The sequence below is a fragment of the Talpa occidentalis genome, unplaced genomic scaffold (genome assembly GCF_014898055.3).
Source record: "Talpa occidentalis isolate TD23 unplaced genomic scaffold, MPIMG_talOcc4v2.1 talOcc4.16, whole genome shotgun sequence".
NCBI lineage: Eukaryota > Metazoa > Chordata > Mammalia > Eulipotyphla > Talpidae > Talpa > Talpa occidentalis.
Window position 1 is genome coordinate 84,995,366 of NW_023601653.1, and position 22,082 is coordinate 85,017,447.

General features: G+C 52.7%; 1 protein-coding gene across 2 annotated transcripts; it reads left to right on the forward strand.

The window, feature by feature from the left end:
• Window positions 1-9,752: 9,752 nt before the first annotated feature.
• RXYLT1 (ribitol xylosyltransferase 1) lies at window positions 9,753-18,730 on the forward strand. Of its 2 annotated transcripts, none has more exons than XM_037515105.1 (6): window positions 9,753-9,933; window positions 10,705-10,857; window positions 12,600-12,702; window positions 15,974-16,288; window positions 16,411-16,581; window positions 18,096-18,730. In XM_037515105.1, exons 1-6 carry the CDS (start codon window positions 9,753-9,755, stop codon window positions 18,508-18,510), a joined length of 1,338 nt encoding a protein of 445 aa, XP_037371002.1. In that variant the 3' UTR covers window positions 18,511-18,730. The 2 variants fall into 2 exon arrangements, with proteins under 2 accessions (XP_037371002.1, XP_037371003.1); XM_037515106.1 differs by lacking the exon at window positions 9,753-9,933 and adding an exon at window positions 10,533-10,575.
• The last annotated feature ends 3,352 nt before the right edge of the window (window positions 18,731-22,082 follow it).

The window sequence follows — 22,082 nt, forward strand, 5'->3', positions numbered from 1 at the left end:
GGTGTGAATTCTGTGAATTGGAAGGTGTCATCCTTTTCATTTGGAGAAGTCAAGTTCTTTGTCAAGGGTGTTGGAAGACAGCTCACTATGTTTCAACATCTCTTCCTGTCGTCTGAGCAGAGGCTCTAACAGCGTTTGTTTCCGACTACATCATTTTTCATTTTTGTGCAATGTATGCATTTTCATCTTGGCGATAGTCCCTGTTTAATTCCCACCCCCCGCCTTGTTTAGATCCTACTCCCTCCTCCCCCACCCTGTAGTGTGTCTCTGGTTTATAGTTGCTTGTTGATTTTAACAACCCAAATGCCCAAAAACAGATGACTGTATCAAGAAGATGTGGTCCATATACACCATGGAATATTACTCAGCATTCAAAAAAGATAAACACATGCAGTTTGCAGCAACATGGATGGCGCTGGAAGGGATCATGCTCAGCAAAATAAGCCAGAAAGAAAAAGAAAAATACCGGATGGTCTCACTCACAGCAGGAATCTAGAAAACCGAAATAAGGGACCAGGAAAAAGACTAATTATAACAAAATCAAAATCAAAATCGACTACCTTTTTGAAGTTGTTTGTGTAGCAAAGTTTGGCACAGCATCGCCCCCTGAGGCAGAAGCTGGATGGGTTTTCCTGCAGCCCCTTGCAAGAGCTTTGGGTTCCTATGCTATGAACCCTCAGCTGTGATGTGAACCCGTTGTGGCTTCCCTCATTGTTCCCTGGTGCCCAGAGCAAGAACCTACTGGAACAGCCAGCTCACGCAGTCTGCAGGGCTGTGGCGATGAAGTACTGATCCTCAGCCTCACGTCCTGTGCCAGTCCCCACACAGCTGCTGAGAGCTAACGCAGCATGAAGGTGGTGGCGTCGAATAAGTCACACAGAGAAAGACAGACCATGTGATTTCACTCATACGGGGCACATTAAGAAAGCGAACCATGAATGAAGTAAAATAAATAAAATAAAAAATAAATAAATGTTTACGCTGTAAGAACAAATTAGTGGTTACCAGGAGAGAAAGGGAAAGGTGGAAGGTGTAAGTCAGGTAAAAGGGGATAATAACAAAGTCAAGAATTTTAGTGGTGAACTCAATGCATTTTAGATTGATGATGATTTCTAAAGAGGCACACCGGAAGCTTACGTAACATTACAATGCAAGGCGACTTCAACAAAAATAAAATTCTAAGTGCTATAAAATCTCAAACCCTCCATAGTTTTTGACACAAATTTGTTCACTGAATAACAGCAGTGTTTCCACACTATTTGCTAGTTGCGCTATATGCAACTATATCATAAAATTAGTCTCCAGACACTTATTATTTTTGTCTCCATCTAGTCATCTACGTAGACAAATTTCTAGCTTCATAGTCCATTTTGATATCACATAGGGTCAATATCTCCTCATTCGTTTCCATTTTTCAGAATTTTCTAGATAAGTCTCAGACATTTACTCTTAACGATGACCTTTAGCATTAGCTTTTTCAATTCCATTTTTAATTGCATCAAGCTTTTATTGTGGTTGCATTGAATATTATTTTGAGAAGACCTGACATTTATAGTGATGAGTGTTCTCATCCCGAAATACAAATTCATGATGGGTCTGTATAAATTTATGTTCCATAATAAAGTTTTTATAGGTTATAGGAAGAAAGATGTAGGAGCAACAGCTTTTTATAGCACTTTTGCTTCTGCCATTATTCATTAATTTTGATTCCTCAAATTTCAGAATTGGGTTACAGGATCATTTCTAAAGCGACACGAAGAATTGCCAAGACACCCATCTTTCGAAAGTGCATTTTCTGAGCAGAGAATGGAATTGAGGAATTGATTGTTTTCCAGCCACACTGCCTCTTCAGGACCCCTAATCCGGGGGTGCAGGCCAGAGGTACGGGGGTGAGAAGAGAGCGGGGATCAGAGCAGGCAGATCCACTGACATCCACTGCTGAGGGGAGCAGCGGGGAGACAGGAGAGGTCTGCTGTGCCATGTGGGTAGCTCCCTGGCCGGGGATCAAACTCATGCTGCAGTGGCTGCAGGTAGCTTCATAGCGCTGAGACTTACCCCCTGCACCACCAGGGATGCCCCCTCTTTTCATTTCTTGATTGAGAAAAATCTGTTAAAAAATTTGTAAAACAAATCTAGAAATCAAAAGAAGCAGGGATTTCTTTTCAGCTTTTCTACTGTCTGGATGAACCTGGAGAAAATTTATAATCTTGACTCTCAGCTCACAACTATAAAATAAAAATACTGCGCTAACTGACAAGAGGATTTGCTAATGGTGACAGAGGATTTGGAACCTTTGAATTAAACTTCAAAACATTTATTAGTCACAGGTGTCAGTACTTGTTTAATTACCATTCAACAATGAACTTCTCTGCATTTGTTTTGAGAAACTTTCAAATAACTGTTTCAATTATGCTATAATTTGGCCAACTGTAATTCAGTGATTGCTGTATTAGAATTTTAAGTGTATTTGAATATGTATTAAATCAGGGATTTCACCCCCCAAAAAACCCACTTGTTTTAATAGGCTGAGCTTTATTTAAATTCTTGTAATGCAAAAAAGACAGTGACAGAATATATTCGACATCAGATTTTATGCTTGGCTTGTACTTAGGAAAATACAACGACCTAAAAACAAAATCACCAATAGATCTGAAATCAAATAATTTCCAGAGTAAAAGACCATAACGCTTCGAGCACTAGGTGGTGAGAAATGCACGGCAGCAAAATCACCATCGTTCTTTAATTGAAAGAGAACGGGAAAGTGAAAAATATTTATCACAAAAATAAAAATATACACACTTTTAGAAATTGGTTCACAGTTCTTTTTTCTCCCTACCAGAGTGTTCAAGGAAGAGACAAAATTTTATGTTATTTTCTCATATTATAGAAAAGAAATGACTGGGGAGATGGGTTAAGGGCTGTTTTTCTTTTGATTCATTTGTATTTTCTAACTTTTCCACAATCAGCATTGATTACATTTATACATAAGCAATTCTTGCACATCATCAGATGATATTTTATTTTATTTTCCTCCAAAAAAGTGCCTGGGAGCAGCGATTCACATGCATGATTTCAGGTTTCCTGGACGAGATGCTTTGTTCAGAGCTGTCAGGGTCTCACAAACTGGGTCTGTGGGAAAGCGCCCTCCGAACCATTTTGTAACAATTTAACTGAAAACATGAACATCTGTTGAGAAAAATGGTTTTCTTAAATGTATTTAAATTGAGAGTTTTGCGCGTGTGATTGCTTGAGAGGGGTTTGTGTGTGGAGCATATTTACCGACATGGAAAACATGAAGCATGTTGTTGACACACAAAAAGGTGACGCTGTTTTTACAGGCAGAAGGCAAATATTTGAAAAGATTTGTATTAAAATGAACTGCAGTCCTTGAAAGCTGTGTGACCTTGAGGTAGTCACTGAATCACTCTAAACTCATTTTTCCATCGGAAATATAAGCAAAGAAAGGATAACTATCAGGAAGGTGATGAGCTTTAGAACCATTTTGTGAGGAAAGCATGTTGGAAGCTGTGAGCTCTTGCTCACTAGCACATGGTGGCTGGGGGAGGCCCTGTAACCGCTGCATTAGAATGAATGCAACTGGATTGAACAAATGCAGTTTTTATAGATCTTTACATCAAAGAAGAAAATGCAAAGCCCTTTGCACAGCACCTAACACATAAAATGGCCACTGAACTCTAGTTACGATTATCGTCAACATTATTAGTTTTATAATTACATGACTTACAAAGATTTATGAGACTGAAATCACTACAGAATTTCCAGCTGAGTTTGGAACTGATGCTGGAGGCAAGATGTCCTGATTAATCCTTAACATAAAAGGCAGCTTAATTAAAACCTGAAGATCTGAAAAGAAGAAAAAATTTAATACCCATAATCTAATGCCATCCTTGCTAAATTTCAAACATGTTAAATGACTTTGAGCCAAAGTATTTTTGTAAGGATTATCTATATAAAAAGGTTTTTTTTAAGTCCCAAATAAGCAAAGATAACTGTGGCAGCTCCTGCCTCAATGGTTGGCAATGCCACTGTTGCCACCATTGCTCGCCAGTAATTGGATGAAATAAAGAGTGGCTGTACTGTGGATGCTCACAAATAGAGTACATAAGACCCTCTTCCCCTGTGCGCTGGACTGGACAGTCAAGGACGGTTAAGATCGGGGGCAGACTAAAGAAGGCACTGGCCAGCCGCATGTCTGTGACTCCTGACGACCTAAGACAGGCGCAGTCCCCGAGGGGCTTCATCATAATAAACTTTGGCGTTCAGATCAAACAAGGCCTACAAGCCTATAAGCCCAATCTAAGCAATAAGCCTGCAGTAAAAAACCCCTTCTTTGCTTGAAAACAAGGCTGCTGAGAGCGTTGCCTACAAACAAGCCTGATGGAATTACCTACAAAGCAGTTTAACCATTAACCAGTTAATCATTGTTTCTGAATAAGTAGTAACTTAGCAACTTGTCCATAATTAATTTTCTTACCTGACTTTTTCTATATATGTAAAAATCAGTTTCAGGAAATGTAACCACATATGCTTAGCAACTTGTAAACTATTAGCTAGAAAATTGTATTCTATGCCTAGGTAACAAGAAACATTGTTATGCTGGGAAAATAGATTTTGTGTGACCTAATGCCTTTTGAAAATGTATAAATATGCGTAATGATTTGAGCAAATTACACTCAGATTTTCACTCTCCCTTGAGTGTGTCTGTGTGTCATTCTTTCTTGTCCCCCGCCCTAATTCTTTCGACCACCTTTTGCTCGTTCTCACTCAACCCTGAGATTGTCTCGATCTCCCACCACCGCTGAGCTGGTCTACGGCAGATAACTAATTTCTAAAACCACACAAATGGGCTCAGTCACTGGACGATGTTTCCAAGGAGGATTAATTAATTCATCCTTTGGTGGCCTTTAATTCCATACCAGAACTCAGAAATTATATTTTTAAAAAAGTAACTATTTTGGGGAGGTAGGAGAGGCTTATGTGAATTAAATTACTATAGCATTATCGAAACGTCCTTCAACGGGCTCTGTCAATAGAGAAGTCTCTTTAAATCCCTTCAAAACCTTATTAAGCCTTAAACTTTAAAACCCTCATGAGCAACAGTAACAGAGAGAAAACATTCCAGTTCTATCCAAAATGTCACTGTGAGCATAAGAAGTAACAGAGGATACAGAAGAACACATTTCCCAGGGAGCAGGTGAGTTAGCATCGAGTGATAACGATAACATCAGCAATGACATCCACTGAGCAGCTACCGCATGCAAGGCATCGCGCGCGATTGTTGTCATTCCCACAAAAGCCTTATGCAATAGACATTATTTGCCCCCATTTTCTGAAGGAGATGTAGCACATATTGTACTATTTTGTTTAAAGTAATACATCTGCTCTAATAAACAAATCCTTGTAGCTTAACCTTCAATGTTTATATCTACCTCAAATCAAATTCCAGCGCAAGCACATTGGTTAAACAAGCTTCCACCAGGTCACGCAGGAATTGAGACTCGTTCCATTTTCTAAAATTAACATATTCCAGAGCCTCTAGGTCTGTGTCACATCAACTCCTGCTCGTGGTCCACTTCCAGAACTCAACAACATGGTGCCGCCCGCGCTGAGGGAGGCGAGGGAATGTGCCCCCTGCTAGCGAGGACAAGGGAATGGAAAGGGCCTGCTGGAAAGGGCCTGCTCCTGGCAGCAACTTGTCCAGTCGCGGATTAGAGGACAGGAGAGGTGGAGCTTGAGCTCTACGAAGTAAGTTCAGTGACTAGAAAGGGCAGCACAGTCTTAGCTGATGAAACTTGAGTCCATGAAAACAGGCATTAACCGCACAAAGTTACAACTTTCAAAAGCATAATAAAAAAGAAGTCGTGGGTGAGCAGAGTTGGAAGGGGACTGGGAGAAGTCACATTTGAACTGAAATTTGAAATGTGGTGGATGGTTCTAGGCCGAGCAAGCAGCACGAGCCAAGGCCACTCACGGGACGGAGGCCGTGAGCTTGAGGAAACTCAAACCCTTGTGACTAGAGGGCAGAGAACAGGGTGAGAGGCGACACGTGCGGCTTGTGGATAGGCCTTGTTGACGAGCCTCTCTTCAGAGGAAGGAGAACCACAGAAAATCTCAAGAAGGAAGGTGACCGTTTGGATTTGCTGGTGCAAAGCAGTTGTGTGTTTACGTTGCGAAGAACGGATTCCTGGCGGTGTCCAGTGGATACAGAGACAATTTAGGAGGCCGCTGTAGTTGATCAAATAAAAGATAATGGTGGCTGGGACCAGGGGGAGTAGCGGGGAGCAGTGGAAGGAAGGAGAAAGTATTGGAGAACTATTTAGGAACTAAATGGTTGTGACCAATCGGATATGGTTCTGTCTAGAAAATGACAGGCATTTGTGCTGCTTTGTGAAGAAGAGAGCATTAACGGTAGCTTCACTCACAGCACTGAAAGCATCAGTCTTACAAAATAGAAATTATGATGTGACATTTTAGAATCAGAACCTGTCGTGATTTTCATAAAATAATAATAAAGATGTTAAAAATAGCTGTCTTCCTTGCAAGCCCCTCTTTATGCTCCCTTTAAATGTCAGTTTAGACTCCCCTCTCAGGCCTTCGCTTTCTGTACAGGAATCTAACTTGACTTTTTATTGCCTACAAATATAAGTTTATGGGAGAGCCAAACACCTTCACCAAATCTGCCTAAGGGGAAAAAAAAAATCATTTGGTTCTACCTGGATGTTCCAGCCATTTAAAATGTGGTAATTGGGGCCTCCGTGGTGGCGCAGGCAGCTGAGCGCCGCGCTGTGAAGCTGGCCCAGCTCACCCCTCACTCCAGCCTGAGTCCTCGGAAGGCGCGTCTGCGGGGTCGCCGGGCAGGACCCGCGTTCCAAGGAGAAGGCGGGAGGCGCTGCCCCTGCCCGGGGGGTCCCGGGTCGCTGGTGCTCAGGTCGGTCAGTGGCGGGTCCATCGCAGGCGGCTCTGACGCGCGGCTTCTCGTCCAGTCCCCGCGGCGCCCCGCAGGGGTCCCCCGCCCGCCCGCGAGGCCGCAGCAGTAGGGACCCCGCGGCTCAGGATGACGGGGCTCCAGACCAGCGGCCTCCCAGCAGGCGCGGCCCTCGCGGCGGTCGCCGCCCCGGCTGCGCTCGACGGCTCCGGCCGCGCGGTCCCTCCTGCGGCCCGGAGGCCACCCCGGGGGCAGCGCGCGTGGACACAGGACGCGGGGGCAGCGCGCGTGGACACAGGACGCCGGGCGCAGCACGTTGACACAGGACGCCGGGCGCAGCGCGTGGACACAGGACGCCGGGGCAGCGCGCGTGGACACAGAACGCGGGGGCAGCGCGTGGACACAGGACGCGGGGGCAGAGCTCGTGGACACAGGACGCGGGGGCAGAGCTCGTGGACACAGGACGCGGGGGCAGAGCTCGTGGACACAGGACGCTGGGCGCAGCGCGTGGACACAGGACGCCGGGGGCAGCGCGTGGACACAGGACGCGGGGGCAGAGCTCGTGGACACAGGACGCCGGGCGCAGCGCGTGGACACAGGACGCGGGGGCAGCGCGTGGACACAGGACGCGGGGGCAGAGCTCGTGGACACAGGACGCCGGGCGCAGCGCGTGGACACAGGACGCCGGGGGCAGCGCGCGTGGACACAGGACGCGGGGGCAGAGCTCGTGGACACAGGACGCCGGGCGCAGCGCGTGGACACAGGACGCCGGGGGCAGCGCGTGGACACAGGACGCGGGGGCAGAGCTCGTGGACACAGGACGCGGGGGCAGCGCGTGGACACAGGACGCGGGGGCAGCGCGTGGACACAGGACGCGGGGGCAGAGCTCGTGGACACAGGACGCGGGGGCAGCGCGTGGACACAGGACGCCCGGGGGCAGCACGTGGACACAGGACGCCGGGGCAGCGCAGGGGCTCCTGGCGGGCGACGGCCAAGGCCCTGCCCGGGGCAGGCGCTCCCGGGGGACCCAGCGGGGCTCCCGGGCAGCTGAGGCGCGCGGGGGCGCGCGGGACAGGCCGGGCCGGGCCGACGCCTGGGGGGGCTGGGCCGCCGGGGAGGGACCGGGCGCGTCTGGGCGCCGCAGCGGACAGGCCGCGGGATGGGGGCGCAGGACGCTCTCTTCCCGCCCCCTCCATGGGCAGATTCCGTCCCAGGGCGCTGGTGTCCAGGGGTCCGCCTGCCGCACGCCCGGGGGACAGGCCAGGCCGGAGGCCGCGGCCCGCGCGTGGGGAGCGCGCGCTCAGCCCCGGAGGTCGCGCTGGACCCGGGGAAGCTGGTCAACAGCTGCCCCCCGGAAATACCCTGGCCGGGTACGTGGACCCCGGGAGGCGCGGCCGGGTGCGGGGTACGTGGACCCCGGGAGGCGCAGCCGGGTGCGGGGTACGTGGACCCCGGGAGGCGCCCCGGGTGGGGGTACGTGGACCCCGGGAGGCGCCCCGGGTGGGGGTACGTGGACCCCGGGAGGCGCGGCCGGGTGGGGGTACGTGGACCCCGGGAGGCGCGGCCGGGTGCGGGGTACGTGGACCCCGGGAGGCGCGGCCGCGTGCGGGGTACGTGGACCCCGGGAGGCGCGCCCGGGTGGGGGTACGTGGACCCCGGGAGGCGCCCCGGGTGGGGGTACGTGGACCCCGGGAGGCGCGGCCGGGTGGGGGTACGTGGACCCCGGGAGGCGCCCCGGTGGGGGTGGGGAGCCCCGGGCTGCGCGGGCTGAGCGGGGCCCGCTGGGTCACGGGGCGCACGCAGTGGGGCTGCAACCTGCGAGGTGTGACATGTGCCCCCTAAATTATATCGTTACGGAAATGAGTAAAACGTAATAAATTTGGGGAGCGGCGCGGCACCACTGGGCGCACAGTGAGGTTTTATGAGATGTTTCCGTTTCTTCCTCGAAAAACCGTGTTGAGCCCAAATTGACCCGGTCCGGCCCGGTCCGCAGCGGTGCTGACGGGCCGCGAGGCCTCTCGTCTTCGGTGGCCGGACCGCGGCGCGCGCCGGAGGAGGCGGGGCCGAGCGGCGGTCGCCCCGCGGGGGTCCGGGACGCGCGGGGGAGGGAACCCCAAGGCCATCCCAGGGGCGGGGCCTGGGTGGGGCGGGGGCGGGGCGGGGCGGGGCCTAGGTGGGGAGGGGCCTGGGTGGGGCGGGGCCCGGGCGGGGCGGGGCCTAGGTGGGGAGGGGCCCGGGTGGGGCGGGGCTGGTGGGCGGTCTGGGGGCGGGGCCTTTGGGTGGGGCGGGGCTGAGGGCGGGGCCTGAGCTGGGCCCGGGCTGGCGGGCGGAGGCGCTGGGGCGGGGTGAGGGCGGGGCTTGGGGCGGGGCGGGGTTGAGGGCGGGGCCCGAGCCGGACGGGGCCTGGAGAGCGGTTGGAGGCGCGGGGGCGGGGCTGGGGGCAGCCCGGGGGCGGGGCCGGGGCGGGCGGGGCGGGATCTGGGAGGATCTGGGGGCGGGGCCTGAGCTGGGCGGGCGAAGCTAAGGACGCGGCCTCAGCTGGGCCGTGACGTGATGGGCGGGTCTGAGGCCGGGGCCTGGACTGGAGAGCGGGCGGCGGCGCGGGGGCGGGGCTGGGGGCGGGGCGGGGCCTGGAGAGCGGGCGGCGGCGCGGGGGCGGGGCAGGGGGCGGGGCCTGGAGAGCGGGCGGTGGCTTGGGGCGGGGCGGTGGCTTGGGGCGGGGCGGGGCCTGCGCCGGACGCCGGGCCGCGCCGAGCGACGGTTTCCGGGCCGGGTGTCGGCCGCGCGGCCCCGGAGGCCGCCTGGGATGCGGCTGACGCGGCGGCGGCTGTGCTCGCTGCTCGCCGCGCTGTACTGCCTCTTCTCGCTCTACGCCGCCTACCGCGTCTTCCTCGGGCACGGCCGCCGGGCGCCCCCCGCGTCTCCGCGCGGCCCGAGGGCGGGCGCGTTCCCGGCGCGGGAGCGGGAGCTGGCGCGGCGCGGCCGAGGTAGGACGCGGGCGACGCTCCGTGCCGGACGCCGGGCGGGGCGGGGCGGGGGCGGGGCGGGGGCGGGTCGCGCAGCCGCGGGTGGCCCGACCGGGGCGCTCTTCCCGGGACTCGGCCGTGCCCCGGCGCCCCGGCCGCGCGCGCGGTCCCCACGGCCGCCCGGGGCCCGCGGTCCTGACGGGCCTGACGGGCTGACGGGCCTGACGGTCCTACCGGTCCTGACGGGGCTGGCGGTCCTAACGGGCCTGACGGGCCTGACAGGGCTGACGGGGCTGGCGGCCCTGAAGGTCCGGACGGTCCTGACGGGGCTGACGGGCCTGACGGGCCTGACGGTCCTGACGGGGCTGACAGTCCTGACGGGCGCCCGTCTCACCGCTCAGCGTCCCCGACGCCCGCCCTGTCAGGTCCGCGGGCGCCGGGTCACACCTGCCCCCAGGCGCAGGCGGGCCCGGGAGGCGGGCATCGCTGTCACCATCCAGCTCGGAGCGCGCACCCGGGCCCTGCTCCCACATGCTAGGTTTGCCGGGAAGAGACTGTACTTTCGTCTCCGCCGCGTTTTTGTCTAAGCTCTCTCGAAATAAAGGCCCAGCGAACATTAAACTCTCAGGCCCTCCCCTCCGGCTGTGAGGGTCGCCAGCCCAGGTCAGTTGTTTTACTCCTCGGACAGAATTGAAGGTGGGCGCCAGCGGGAGCCCCCGACGTTCTTAAATGTCTTGAGTTTCTCTGCAGCCGCGGCTCTGCCTGCAACACTGTCACTCTCTTAAAACACAGGACAGTCCACGCTGGGCGGGGAAGAATGGAACCCTTGGGAAGGCGACGAGAAAAATGAGCAACAACACCGGTTTAAGACTAGTCTCCATATAAATAAGTCCACGAGAGGAAAACCGGACTTGCGCGTGCAGATCTGGGGCAAAGCTGCCATCGGTGAGTTGACTGTAGCGCCAGACATGGAAAAAGCAGCTTCAAATCCATTCATTCCATAGATGGATAGTGTATTTCAGCATTTGTGCGTTAAGGCATCAGGCGTTTTTTCCCCTCCTCTATTCTCTTACGTTACACAACACCCCTGTAAACACGCGCAGCACTCGTGCATCCCTCACAGCCGTTGCTGGTCTCAGCAGGGCAGCGCTGCATGGACAGTGGTTGTGTCGGGCTCATGTTGAAGTGCTGTGTCGACTGAATTTTCATGAAGCTATGTAATTGCTGGATAGTTAATGCACAAGCATAAGACGTGGCCCCACCCATGATGGGAAAAACACATTTGGGAAACATTGAGCCGACCGAGGGTCTTCGCTGCAGACTTCTCAGAGCCTGTGATAGGACAGTGTGCACTGCAGATGTGCTGGACGGAGATGTGACATGTAGGTGATTAAACTTGGTTGCCCGCAGAAGTATCGGGAAATTCTTGTGTTTCCAGGTATATGTTATGTTCAGCTAGAGAAGGGGACCCTCAGCAAAGGTTGGGTGTCCAAGGATTTCGTGACTGAAAAGGAGCTTTAATTGGCCTTTAAACTTGAGTTGGATTTATGTACAGTAAGTAATTTAAATGCAAAGTACTAATTGAGAAAGTGCTGGGTAAGCTGAGGATAATGCATGGCCCCTGGTGTTTCATAAATTCGTGCACATTTACATGAACATAAATATACATCCGTGAAGATGACACTGGCCTCTACATTGCAGTCACCCAGACTCCAGTCTCCAATGATCAACTTCTAGCATTTTTTTCTCTCTAAAGTATCTGGTATTCTTTTTTTCCTTTAACTTCCTCTTTCCTCATTGTAGTTTTTAATTAGACCTATATCTTTCTGGGCTTTCATGTTTCCATATCTTTTAAATGTGGTTAGCACAGTGTGGCCAGATGAGTTTCATCAAACACTGTGTTGATTAACCTGTGCCCAAGCCCAGTGACAGGACGTTCCCATTCCAAAGGGAGAAAATGGAATCACTGGTTCAAGTGGTTTTGAAATCCAGCCAAACTATCAGGTTTCAAGGTCTTGACATAATCTGCAGCTCGGAACGCAGCTTGGCCCCGGCGTCACCCTTCCTGTCCCGTGCAGGGTCGCTTGCGTCTGCAGCCCATGGTCTGGCCGGCCTCTTCCCGCTGGCAGTATTTTGAAATCCAGCTGCTCTCTTTTAATACACATCTTCTCTGTCTCTTTACTCCATGCTAGCGGTGCCTCTGCTGATAGAACCTTCCCAGCAGCCAAGCACACCTGCCCTCTGTATCACAAGGACCCTCTCTTCTCCACAAGCGCCTCCACAGATCTTCCCTGGGCCTTTGCTTCTGGCTGCTGCTGTGATAGCTGAGGGAGACCAAAAACAGCACACCTGATATCTTCAGAGAACCCTCCATGTAGCTGGGCCGTAGGACCTTTCATCCCTCTGAAGCCTTAGTCAAAGAACAGCCAGCTGCACCCTTGGTCTTCCCTCCGAGCATGCTTTCCTGACAGTGAACCTCTTAATTTCACCTCTTGCAGTCTGAGTAGTAGGACAAGAATTTCCCAAATCATCAGGTCCTGGTTCTTTTTGGCTTAACAGTTTGTTATAAAGTAGAAACAGTGCTAAATGGTGAGCTTCCATTGTAATGTGCCACATTTCGGCATAGGATAGATAGTAAAGGTCCCGTGACAAGTAAATGTTTTTGTCTTTGTTTCTTTAATTACCAGGTTTGTATCTCTGGGAGCATATTTTTGAAGGTGTTCTTGATCCTGCTGATGTGAGCGCTCAGTGGAGAGAGGGAAATTCAGTTGTAGGAAGAACACATTACAGGTATTAATTGTCATCATTAACCTTTGCTGTGTTTCTGTGCAAAGTTTTATGTAAACACTAGAAGAAAACAAGAGGGCATTTTATTTATGGAAAATAGTTCCACAATGTTCTGTTGTGAATGAAAGAGAGATAAATCTTATGAATGTGTATTCATAGGTACTGTGAATGCTTTCTTATGAACTGGATGTAGGAAAGTACTTTTCTTCAAATTATGTATCTGCCTCATTTTTATCAAAACACTTCTAATTACATAGAAAAGTTTATGCTTCAAATTTTGTAACACTTGATTGTTGATAAGCATTCACTATTCTGTATTTGAGGAATAATGTAAAGTTAAAAGCAATTTTGTTTTTCTCTTTCATACGGTAGTCATATTCACGTATTCTTATAATAATCAAATGCTATCAAAGCTATTGCTTTGAGTTTTGAAATTTTTATTACTACATTTCACAAATGAATGCTATCATGATTTGGTGGCATAGATTACTATCTTAATGCAATACTCAGAAATTCTTTTTTAGATTCAGTAAAACTGAGATATTGTTAAGACTTTTATTGGAGCTTTTTATAAGACTTTTTTCTATGACTACATATTTTCCAAAGGTGGTTTTTTTTTTTTTTAAAGATTTATTTATTTATTTATACAAGCATTGGGTACAGTCAGAAGCGTGAGAGGGTGAGAAAATCCACCAGAGCCAGAGCGGGGAACAGAACAGGTAGACTGATGAAGAACACTGCTGAGGGGAGCAGCGGGTGGGGCAGGAGAGGTCTGTGCACCATGTGGGACCCTTGCCAGCAGCCGGGGATCGAACCGGCACTACAGAGGCTGCGGGCAGCTTCGCAGCCCAGTGCTCAACCGCCGCGCTACCAGGGGAGGCCCTTTCCAATGGTTTTTAAACAGATAAAATTATGATCATTTCATTTAGGAAAAAATGTGCTATTTTTGCTATATGGAATAATGCTATTTTCTACTAGATTTAGTTACAGAGATGAAGATAAAAATAATTACTTTTGAAAACTGGATGCATTTTTTCATATTGTTAGGCATAAAAATGTGAACCAAAGATTTTGGTTTCTACTAGTGTTCTGTTTATTTCCCACAGCAATCATTATGGATATCTTGAAGATATTGAAAGAGTTTTTAAGCACTATCAGGATATTTGTAAAAAAGCATAAATACATTGTATTTTTTGTTTGCTTTTTAAAGATTTATTTATTTTTATACAAGAATTGGGGTACAGGTGAGAGGCGCAGGAGGGAGAGAGGATTCATCAGAGACAGAGCAGGGAACAGAACAGGCAGATCCACTGAAACACACTGCTGAGGGGAGCAGCGGGGAGACAGGAGAGGTCTGCCACGACATTCAGGTATCTCCCTGGCCGGCCCGGAATAGAACCAGTGCTGCAGAGGCACAGCTTCACAGCACTGTGCTGAACCCACTGCACCACCGGGGAGGCTCTACATTGTATTTAAATAAACCTTTACTTTACAAAGTGCTTTAAGTTACATCATTTAATTTTAGCCTCACCACTGTTCTGAAGCAAAAATAGAAAGAATATCCTTAGTATTCCAGGTTTAGCCAGGAGCAGGAATGCTGATTCTTATCAACTCTTCAGTCCAAAGGACGTAACCCCAAATACCAAGTAAATAACAGAGAATGGAAGTAGAACTATCAGTCAGTCCACATTCTTGTCTTGACCAGCAAGTTTTTTCCATATAGGGAGACTATAATGATACCCAATTATCTGAGGGTTGTTTGATTAAATGTAGAATCAAAACATGGGAGTTAGCCTATAGGTAGTGCTTCTGAGTAGAACAAGAATTTCCCAAATCATTAGGTCCTGGTTCTTTTTGGCTTAACAGTTTGTTATAAAGTAGAAGTACTTCATTTATAAATGAAGAATGACTCGTGGTTCAGCACTGAACCAGCATCAGTCATAGCCTGTGCTCGGGGTATGAGTGCGTGCACAGGACTCTGACCTCGAGCCTGCTGATGAAGCCTGTTACCTCTGAGCTGTGTAGCCAGTGACGGTGCTGTTCAGAGCGTACACTCTGGAGTCACTGTCTTGGTTCATATTCCACCTTTCCCTCGCTGTCAGACTGCAAACATCTCTTAACTTTATGCCTGCATTTCCCTAAATTAAAAGACAGCAGATAATCTTTCCTATTTCACAGGATTGCTTTGAAGATTAAATCCTCGGTAGATGTACAACACTCCCAACTGTACCTGACACACAGAAACCACTCTAACAGTGGGGCGGGTTTTTAGCCTCACTGTTACTTTAATCACTACTGCATTCTTTCCCTTCAGTTCTTCTTTGTCCTGTGTTTCCATTGTCTGTTGCCTCTCCACCATGTGCAGCCCGACAACTACCTTATTATACATTCTTTGTATTGATATGGTCAGTTCGATGGCCATCCAGTCTGGGTCCACCTGTCTCCTGAAGGAATTTGGCATTTCTCTGCTCATATCCATCATGTGTTGATTTACAGTTTAATGTCACAGGGCAACTTTATTTTTAACCTCCCGGAGGGAAGCTTACTCTGCTCACCATGGCCTTTGCTCGTCCCCCCAAAATCTGCCTTCAGAATGCTCTCATGTCCCAGCATAGGCTTTATCATCATCCATTTAGTGTCTGCCCGGTGGATGAACAAGAGCTGATGCTAAATGACTTAAGTCACTGTTATCCAAGTTCGCTTACGATATTTTCAGTGAGCATCTTCTAGTTATGAAAAAGTTAAACTTCTGTAGATCATGATAGAATAAAATATGTCTGATCCTTTTTTTAGAATTTCCAGATGTTGTTAACGAGCTTACTACTCATCACGGAGATGAAAGTTTAGGAGATGACATTCATGGTTACTGACACTGCATTTTGACCTTGGATCCATGCAGGTTTCACAGAGACAATACAGCCCCTCTGTCCCATGCCTGTTCTCCCACTCCAGCCGTGCTAGGGTTGCAGGAGTCCTGTTCCTTCACAAGCTGAATGAGGGAGGCAGGAGTTATGCTGGCCACAGAGCAGGGGGAATCGCAGCAGCTATTCAAGTGCAAGGACCAGCCGTGTGTTTGGTATACCTTTTTTATGAAAATGAATTTTCTGAAATAATTTACAAACCAAAAAATGATACAGAAATCAATGACTGAGAGCCCTGCGAACTGCTTAGTTTGTGCACGTGTTCTTTATCAGGGCATTTTCCAGACTCTTCACTAGCACGTGAGTCATCATATCGAGAACTCACTTAACAGTGACGATTTTCTTTTTCACAGTTTCATCACAGGCCCTGCTGTGGCCCCGGGATACTTCTCCATTGACGTGGACAACGTGGTTCTCGTGTTAAATGGACGAGAGAAAGCAAAGGTCTTTTATGCCACCCAGTGGCTGCTTTATGTACAAAATTTAGTACAAACTCAAAAACTGCAGCATGTTGCTGTTGTTTTGCTTGGAAATGAACAGTGTAATAATGAATGGATAAGCCAGTTCCTCCAAAGAAACGGAGGCTTTGTGGAGCTGCTTTTCCTCATATACGACAGCCCCTGGGTTAACGGCGTGGATGTTTTCCAGTGGCCGCTAGGAGTAGCCACGTAAGTACAAAATACCATCATGTGTTTCTAGACTAAACTCTAGGACTTGCACTTTTGAATCAGGAAGATTTTGCCAGTGCTATTGTCATACGTTGTTAACTAACATGCGCTTATTTTTATAGCTACAGAAATTTTCCGGTGGTGGAAGCAAGTTGGGCAATGCTCTATAATGAAAGACCATACGTATGCAATTTCCTAGGAACCGTTTATGAAAATTCATCCAGACAAGCACTGATGAACATTTTGAAAAAATACCAGAATGATAAACTTTGTTGGGTTTCACCAAGAGAACAGTAAGTTCTGCATTGACTTGATTCATCCATCTTGTTCTCCAGTCTAAGCTGACTTACGTGGTAGCACAGGTTTCCACAGAGACGCTGCCAGCACCACCAAGAGCAGACTCACTAGAGACGGGTCGTGATTGGGATGGTTCTGAGGAAACCGGGTGCAGACGTGTACAGTGGGGAGAACCTCCCTTAGCGCTTGTCTGTCTTGAAAAGAAATCCTGGGGACGGTCAGATGCCAATGTCATTAATGTGTCAGGTGGGCCCAGAGATCGTGGTGCCTGGCCCCCCGAGAGGCTCAGCAGGCCAGAGGACTGGCAGGCAGTCCTCCTCCCCCTTCGGGACCCGACGCCACACGAGGAAGGTGTCACACCTCCTCTTCCTCGAATGCCCAGGTGTAACATGGAGCCTCCCACAGAGTCTTCTCTGGCCGCTGGGGAGGGAAGGGATGGATGGATTTAAGTCAGGTTCTCTTCCTTTCGTTTTTTACGTGGTAGTCCTGGTGTAGAGGAAGAAATTCTGCAATCACTCATTTTGTTTTTGAATAAAAAATAGAGTTTCATGTGCACACAGCAGTCAGCAAAGCAAAGAGTCCTTCCGGAGCTAGAATTGTTCTACATTTTAACAGATACTCTTTTAGAAAGCTTAGCGCCCAGTTCTTTCATTAGCGAACCACACTGTATTTAGTCAGTCAACAAATATTTATCAAGCAACAAGTATTTATCAAGCAGTTTCTGGCAAATAGCCAGAGCAGCTATTTGCCAGAAGCTGTGTGAACGGTGAAGGGCCCAGCAGCGAGCGATCCAATGTCCATGCCCTCTTGGAATTTGAAGGCTGGTCGGAGGTGATGAGTCAGTGACACACTGTGGTTCAGAAGATAATAAATTCCATTGTTTAAAAAAATGTGCAGACAGAGGGAGTGGAGATAACTCGGGAGGAGGAGCAGAGCATTTGCTGTTGTGCAGTGACCAAGGGAAGTGTTCGTGGGCCACCCGGAGCCAGGCCTGAGGAGGTGCAGGCTGACCTCGTGCGAGTCGGCCCGCCCAGGCGGCGGGGAGCAGAGGTCAGGGCCGCGTGAGGAACGACGTGTCTGGGCTGGGGCGAGTGTGAGGTGCGGTTTATTGTAGAAACGGGGTGATTCTCGTGCGGCGGAGGCGGGAGCTGGCCTGTTCTCTGCGCAGCGACCTCACGGCAGCGCTCACTTGTGTTTCTCCAATGGTTCACGATGGCGAGCGAATTTTCGTGAGTCTCTGCTCTCTGGCGTGCCTCTGTCCTTTCCCTGCTTATAAAATTGAGACTTCATTTTTCTTACTGTTTCCAGATCATGCCCGTCACCAACATGGCGGCAGTGATTCTTCCCTATTTTCTAGAAATCAGTCTAGGCGAGAGTTTACTGACCTTTCCTGCCCGTCATCGCTGTAGTGTGTTGACCATTTCCTGTAGCGCACATTGGAAGGAAGATCTTTTCTTTTACAAAGATATGCTTCATGAAGTGAAAACTACAGTTTCTCCCGCTTTTCTAGGTGGCAGCCTCAGGAGACAAACGAAAGCCTGAAGAACTATCAAGACGCGTTGCTGCAGAGCGACCTCACGCTGTGCCCCGCGGGCGTGAACACGGAGTGCTACCGGATCTACGAGGCCTGCTCCTGCGGCTCCGTCCCGGTGGTGGAGGACGCCATGACCGCAGGCAGCTGCGGAAACACGTCTGTGTCCCACAGCGCGCCCCTGAGGTTGCTCAAGGCCATGGGCGCCCCCTTTATCTTTATTAAAAACTGGAAGGAACTTCCTGCTATTTTAGAAAAAGAAAAAACTATAATTTTACAAGAAAAGATTCAAAGAAGAAAAATGTTACTTCATTGGTATCAGTACTTTAAAACAGAGCTTAAAATGAGGTTTGCCAGTATTTTAGAAAGTTCATTTTTAATGACCAAGAATTAACTGTTAATTCTTTTAGAGCAAAGATCTGATTTTTTAAAGCACTACTAATACTGTACAGAGGGTGTGTGTGTGGGGGCGTGTGTGTGTATGTGTGTAGATGCTCTTTGAGGTGCCCTCAGGGGCCCGGGGTTGTGTCCTGTCATGCTGTCCCTGTGCTTCCTTACCCGACAGCCACTTCAGAAAATAAAATGTTTCTCCGCTCACTTCTGCAAGGTGACTGATTCAGCGCTCGTCAGCTCTTTTCACCCAGTTAAACTCACTCTAGGAAGCAGCATTGTGTAGTGGGAAGACCAGGCCTTGAGTCACACGGATCCTGGGGTAACACCCGTCTCTGCGCCTCTGCCTGGGCACCTGGCGCCGGCGACCTGCTCCTTCTGAGTTCGGGCTCCTTTATGTGAGACGGAGCTAACGAGGAGCACCTTGTGGGGTGGGTTGTGAATGTGAAACGAGATCCTATGTGGAAAACCTCACATCAGTAGCAAACTCTAAAGAGTAATTTGATTCATTTTGCATTCCTTGCTGGTCAATAGGTAGGTACATGATAGGTCTGAATTTAAATATTTTAACACAGTTGCGTAATTTGGGGGCATCCTGCTCCGTATGGACGGTGTGTGGACAGACAGGACTTCGGATTGCCCAGGTCTTGCTGGGTGGTGCTGAGGTCGGTGCGTGGATGCAAACCCGTGTCCGCGTGGGAGAGGTTTCATGGCAGGTGACGGCTGCACGGAGATCAACAGACGCAGAGTGAATGTTGTATTTGCGCTTTTAAATACATCGTTTGCCAAGTTTAGACCGCGAAGCAGGAGTAAACAACGTTTTCATTCCGCGGGGGACAGTGCCTGGCGGCCCCAGTGCAGGGCCGGGCCTCGCCAGGAGCGGGAGCCGGGGAGCTGCGCTGACACGGTTTCCCGCTCCCTGGGGCCGCTCTGGGAGGAGGCGGAGGGAGGGACGTGGGCGTCCGGCCTGGGAACGGCCTCTCCGCCGCGGCCTGGGGCTGGAGCTGGACGCCCGTCGCGAGCCGTCTAAGCGCCTTTCCCTCAGGCAGGAGAGTCAAGACCGCGTCCTTCACGCGGGAAGCTTTCCCTTCGCGACCGGATGCCTGGAGCCCAGGACGGTCGTCGCTTCGTGGAGAGCGGGCCCGTGTCACCGGCATCTGGTGACACGCGGGAGGCACCACAGGGAGGACGGGCTGTCAGGGCCGGGCGCGGCGCCTCAGCCGCCGTCGCTTCTAACTGGTCTTGCTGTGGAGACGACCGTGACTGTTTTTATTAAACGCGAGACAGTCACTAGTGCGCGTGCAAATTTCACTTAAAGTCACTTGAGCTGAATAAATCCTGCCCCGTCACGGTCCTCAGGGGCCTAATGGCGTTTCCCACGGGGCCTCCTTGCGCCGGGGGGGCCCGGCCCCGCGTGCGCTCCCCCGACGGCCGGCCGGGCCAGGGGCAGCACAGACACGCGCGTCCTCGCGGGCGGGCAGGGCGGGCGGGCGGGGGTCAGTGAACGCCCCGCGCCGGCGGACATTTTCAGAGTCAGATTTGGGTTTGGAGGAAAGTGGCCGCCGTGGCGCCGCGGGAGGGTCTGGTCCCGCAGCCGCAGGAGGCAGCAGCGCGCGGCGGGAAGCGAAGCGAACGGCGCCCGCGGTCTGCGCCGCCCCTGCGGCTGACGGTCCGGCCGCAGCACGTGGACGCGCCCCCCCCCCGGGGTCCCCCGCCCGCGTCGCGGAGACGCGCTCGCCCGCGCGGGGAAGGCGGCCAGACGGTCAGCGGGCGTCGGCGCGCTGAGACACTGGAAATGCCGTCCGCGTCCCCCAGAAACGCCCCCGCCGCGCGGGAGGAAGGAGGCGTGGGCGTTCCCTGGGGAGGAAACGACGCCGAAAGCCCCAGGCTCGAGCCCACAGGGCGCGTCTCCCGCGCGGGGCCTGGAGAAGCGCCGGGACGAGGCGTCCCCAGCGCAGCCCGCGGGCTCAGGGCCCGGTGCCCGCCGCGCCTCCCGCCGGGGCCGCGTGGAAGCGGTTTCCTCCTCCCGCTCTCCGGGCCCGCGCCCTGGCCCGCGCCTCGTCCCCGTCCCCGGAGCCGCCACGCGGGGCCGGCCTGTCCCGCGCGTCCCCGCCGCGTCCCTCTCCCCCGCCTCGCTGGCCGGAGCCCGCGGGCCCGCCCGGGCGCTGCTCGGAGCCGGGGCGCTGCGCGGGGCGGGGCCCCCGGGCGCGGGGCGAGCGGGCGGCGATCCCGGGCGCGCGGGACGCGGTGAACGGGGCGACACGGACACCGCCCGCCCGTCCGCGGCCTCGGCGCGGAGACAAAGCCCAAGAGGTCGCGTGACGGGCCGAGCCCGCAGCCGTCTCACGCGGGCCTGGACGCCGCTGCCGCCGCGCCTCCCCGTCCCCGCCGGCCCCGCGCGCCGCGACGCCGGCCTCCCCGAGCTGGGGGCGCGGGTCTCGTGTGCTCCCCGTGACCGCCGCCCGCGTCCCGCGCGGGGGCAGCCGGCTGCGGGCGGAGCGTCCCTCGCGCGGCCTCTGGCGCGACGAGCCCGGAGCGGGGCGAGCGGGGACACGCGGCCCGGAGCGGGCTGGGCCCGGCGGCGCCCGCAGGGAAAGGCGCCCCCGGAGCCGCCGCGCGCCCCGAGCCCCCCACAACCCCCGCCCCCGCAGCCTGCGGCCGGCCCGGGCGGCCCCGCGGGGTGGGGGCGGCTCCCCGGCCACTGGCTGAAATTTTCCATTTGCGCGTCAAACGCCACGTGTCTGGGGCGAGGGGTGACGTCTGCCGAGGACACGCGTTTCCCCGCCGCGCCCCGCACCGCCCGGCCGAGCGCCGGCGCCTCGCGTGGGGTCACTGCCGGGCCGGGCCGGGCCGCCGCCGCTGCCCGAGGGCCTCGAGCGCAGCCGGACCCCAGGTGCCTGCGCTGAGACGCGCGCCATCTTCAAAGCTGTGGTTTCGTCTGCACAGCTGCTGGCCTTGGGGTGCAGCTGGAGACCCCCTGTGTGCACCTGCCGCTCCCCCTCCCTCACCCCACCTCACCCTCCGGGGCCGCAGCCCTGCCGCCCGCTCCCCCGCGCCTCCCCCGGGAGCCACAGAGCCCGAGAATCATCTCTCGTGGCTTGTGCTCTGGTCGCTCACACTCCCCAGGTGGGGGGTCTGGTCAGTGTCTTGTTTTCTGACTCGTTTCTCTCAGTATAAACACCGCAAGATCCAGCCATTTTGTCCCAGAAGCCACTGATTCGTCATTTTTAACAGCTGAGTAGTATTCCACCGAGCGTCTCCTCCACGATTCTCCCCAGTTGCCTATCAATGGACGCTTAGACTGGCCCCGTGTCTGGGCCAGCGCGAACCACCCTCGTGTGAACATAGGAATGCGTCAATATTTCCACCCATGATTTCATACTCTCTGGGTCCCTACCTGGCTGTGGTCTTGCTAGGCCCTATGGCATTCCTGTTTAAACTTCTTTGAGGATTTTCCAGGCCGGTTTCCATAGTGGTTGCACCAAGTTACATTTCCATCAACAGCAAATGCGTGTTCCTTTTCCTTAGAGGAGGTGACAAAATAAAGCCACCTTAAAATATCCACTGCCAGAGGCC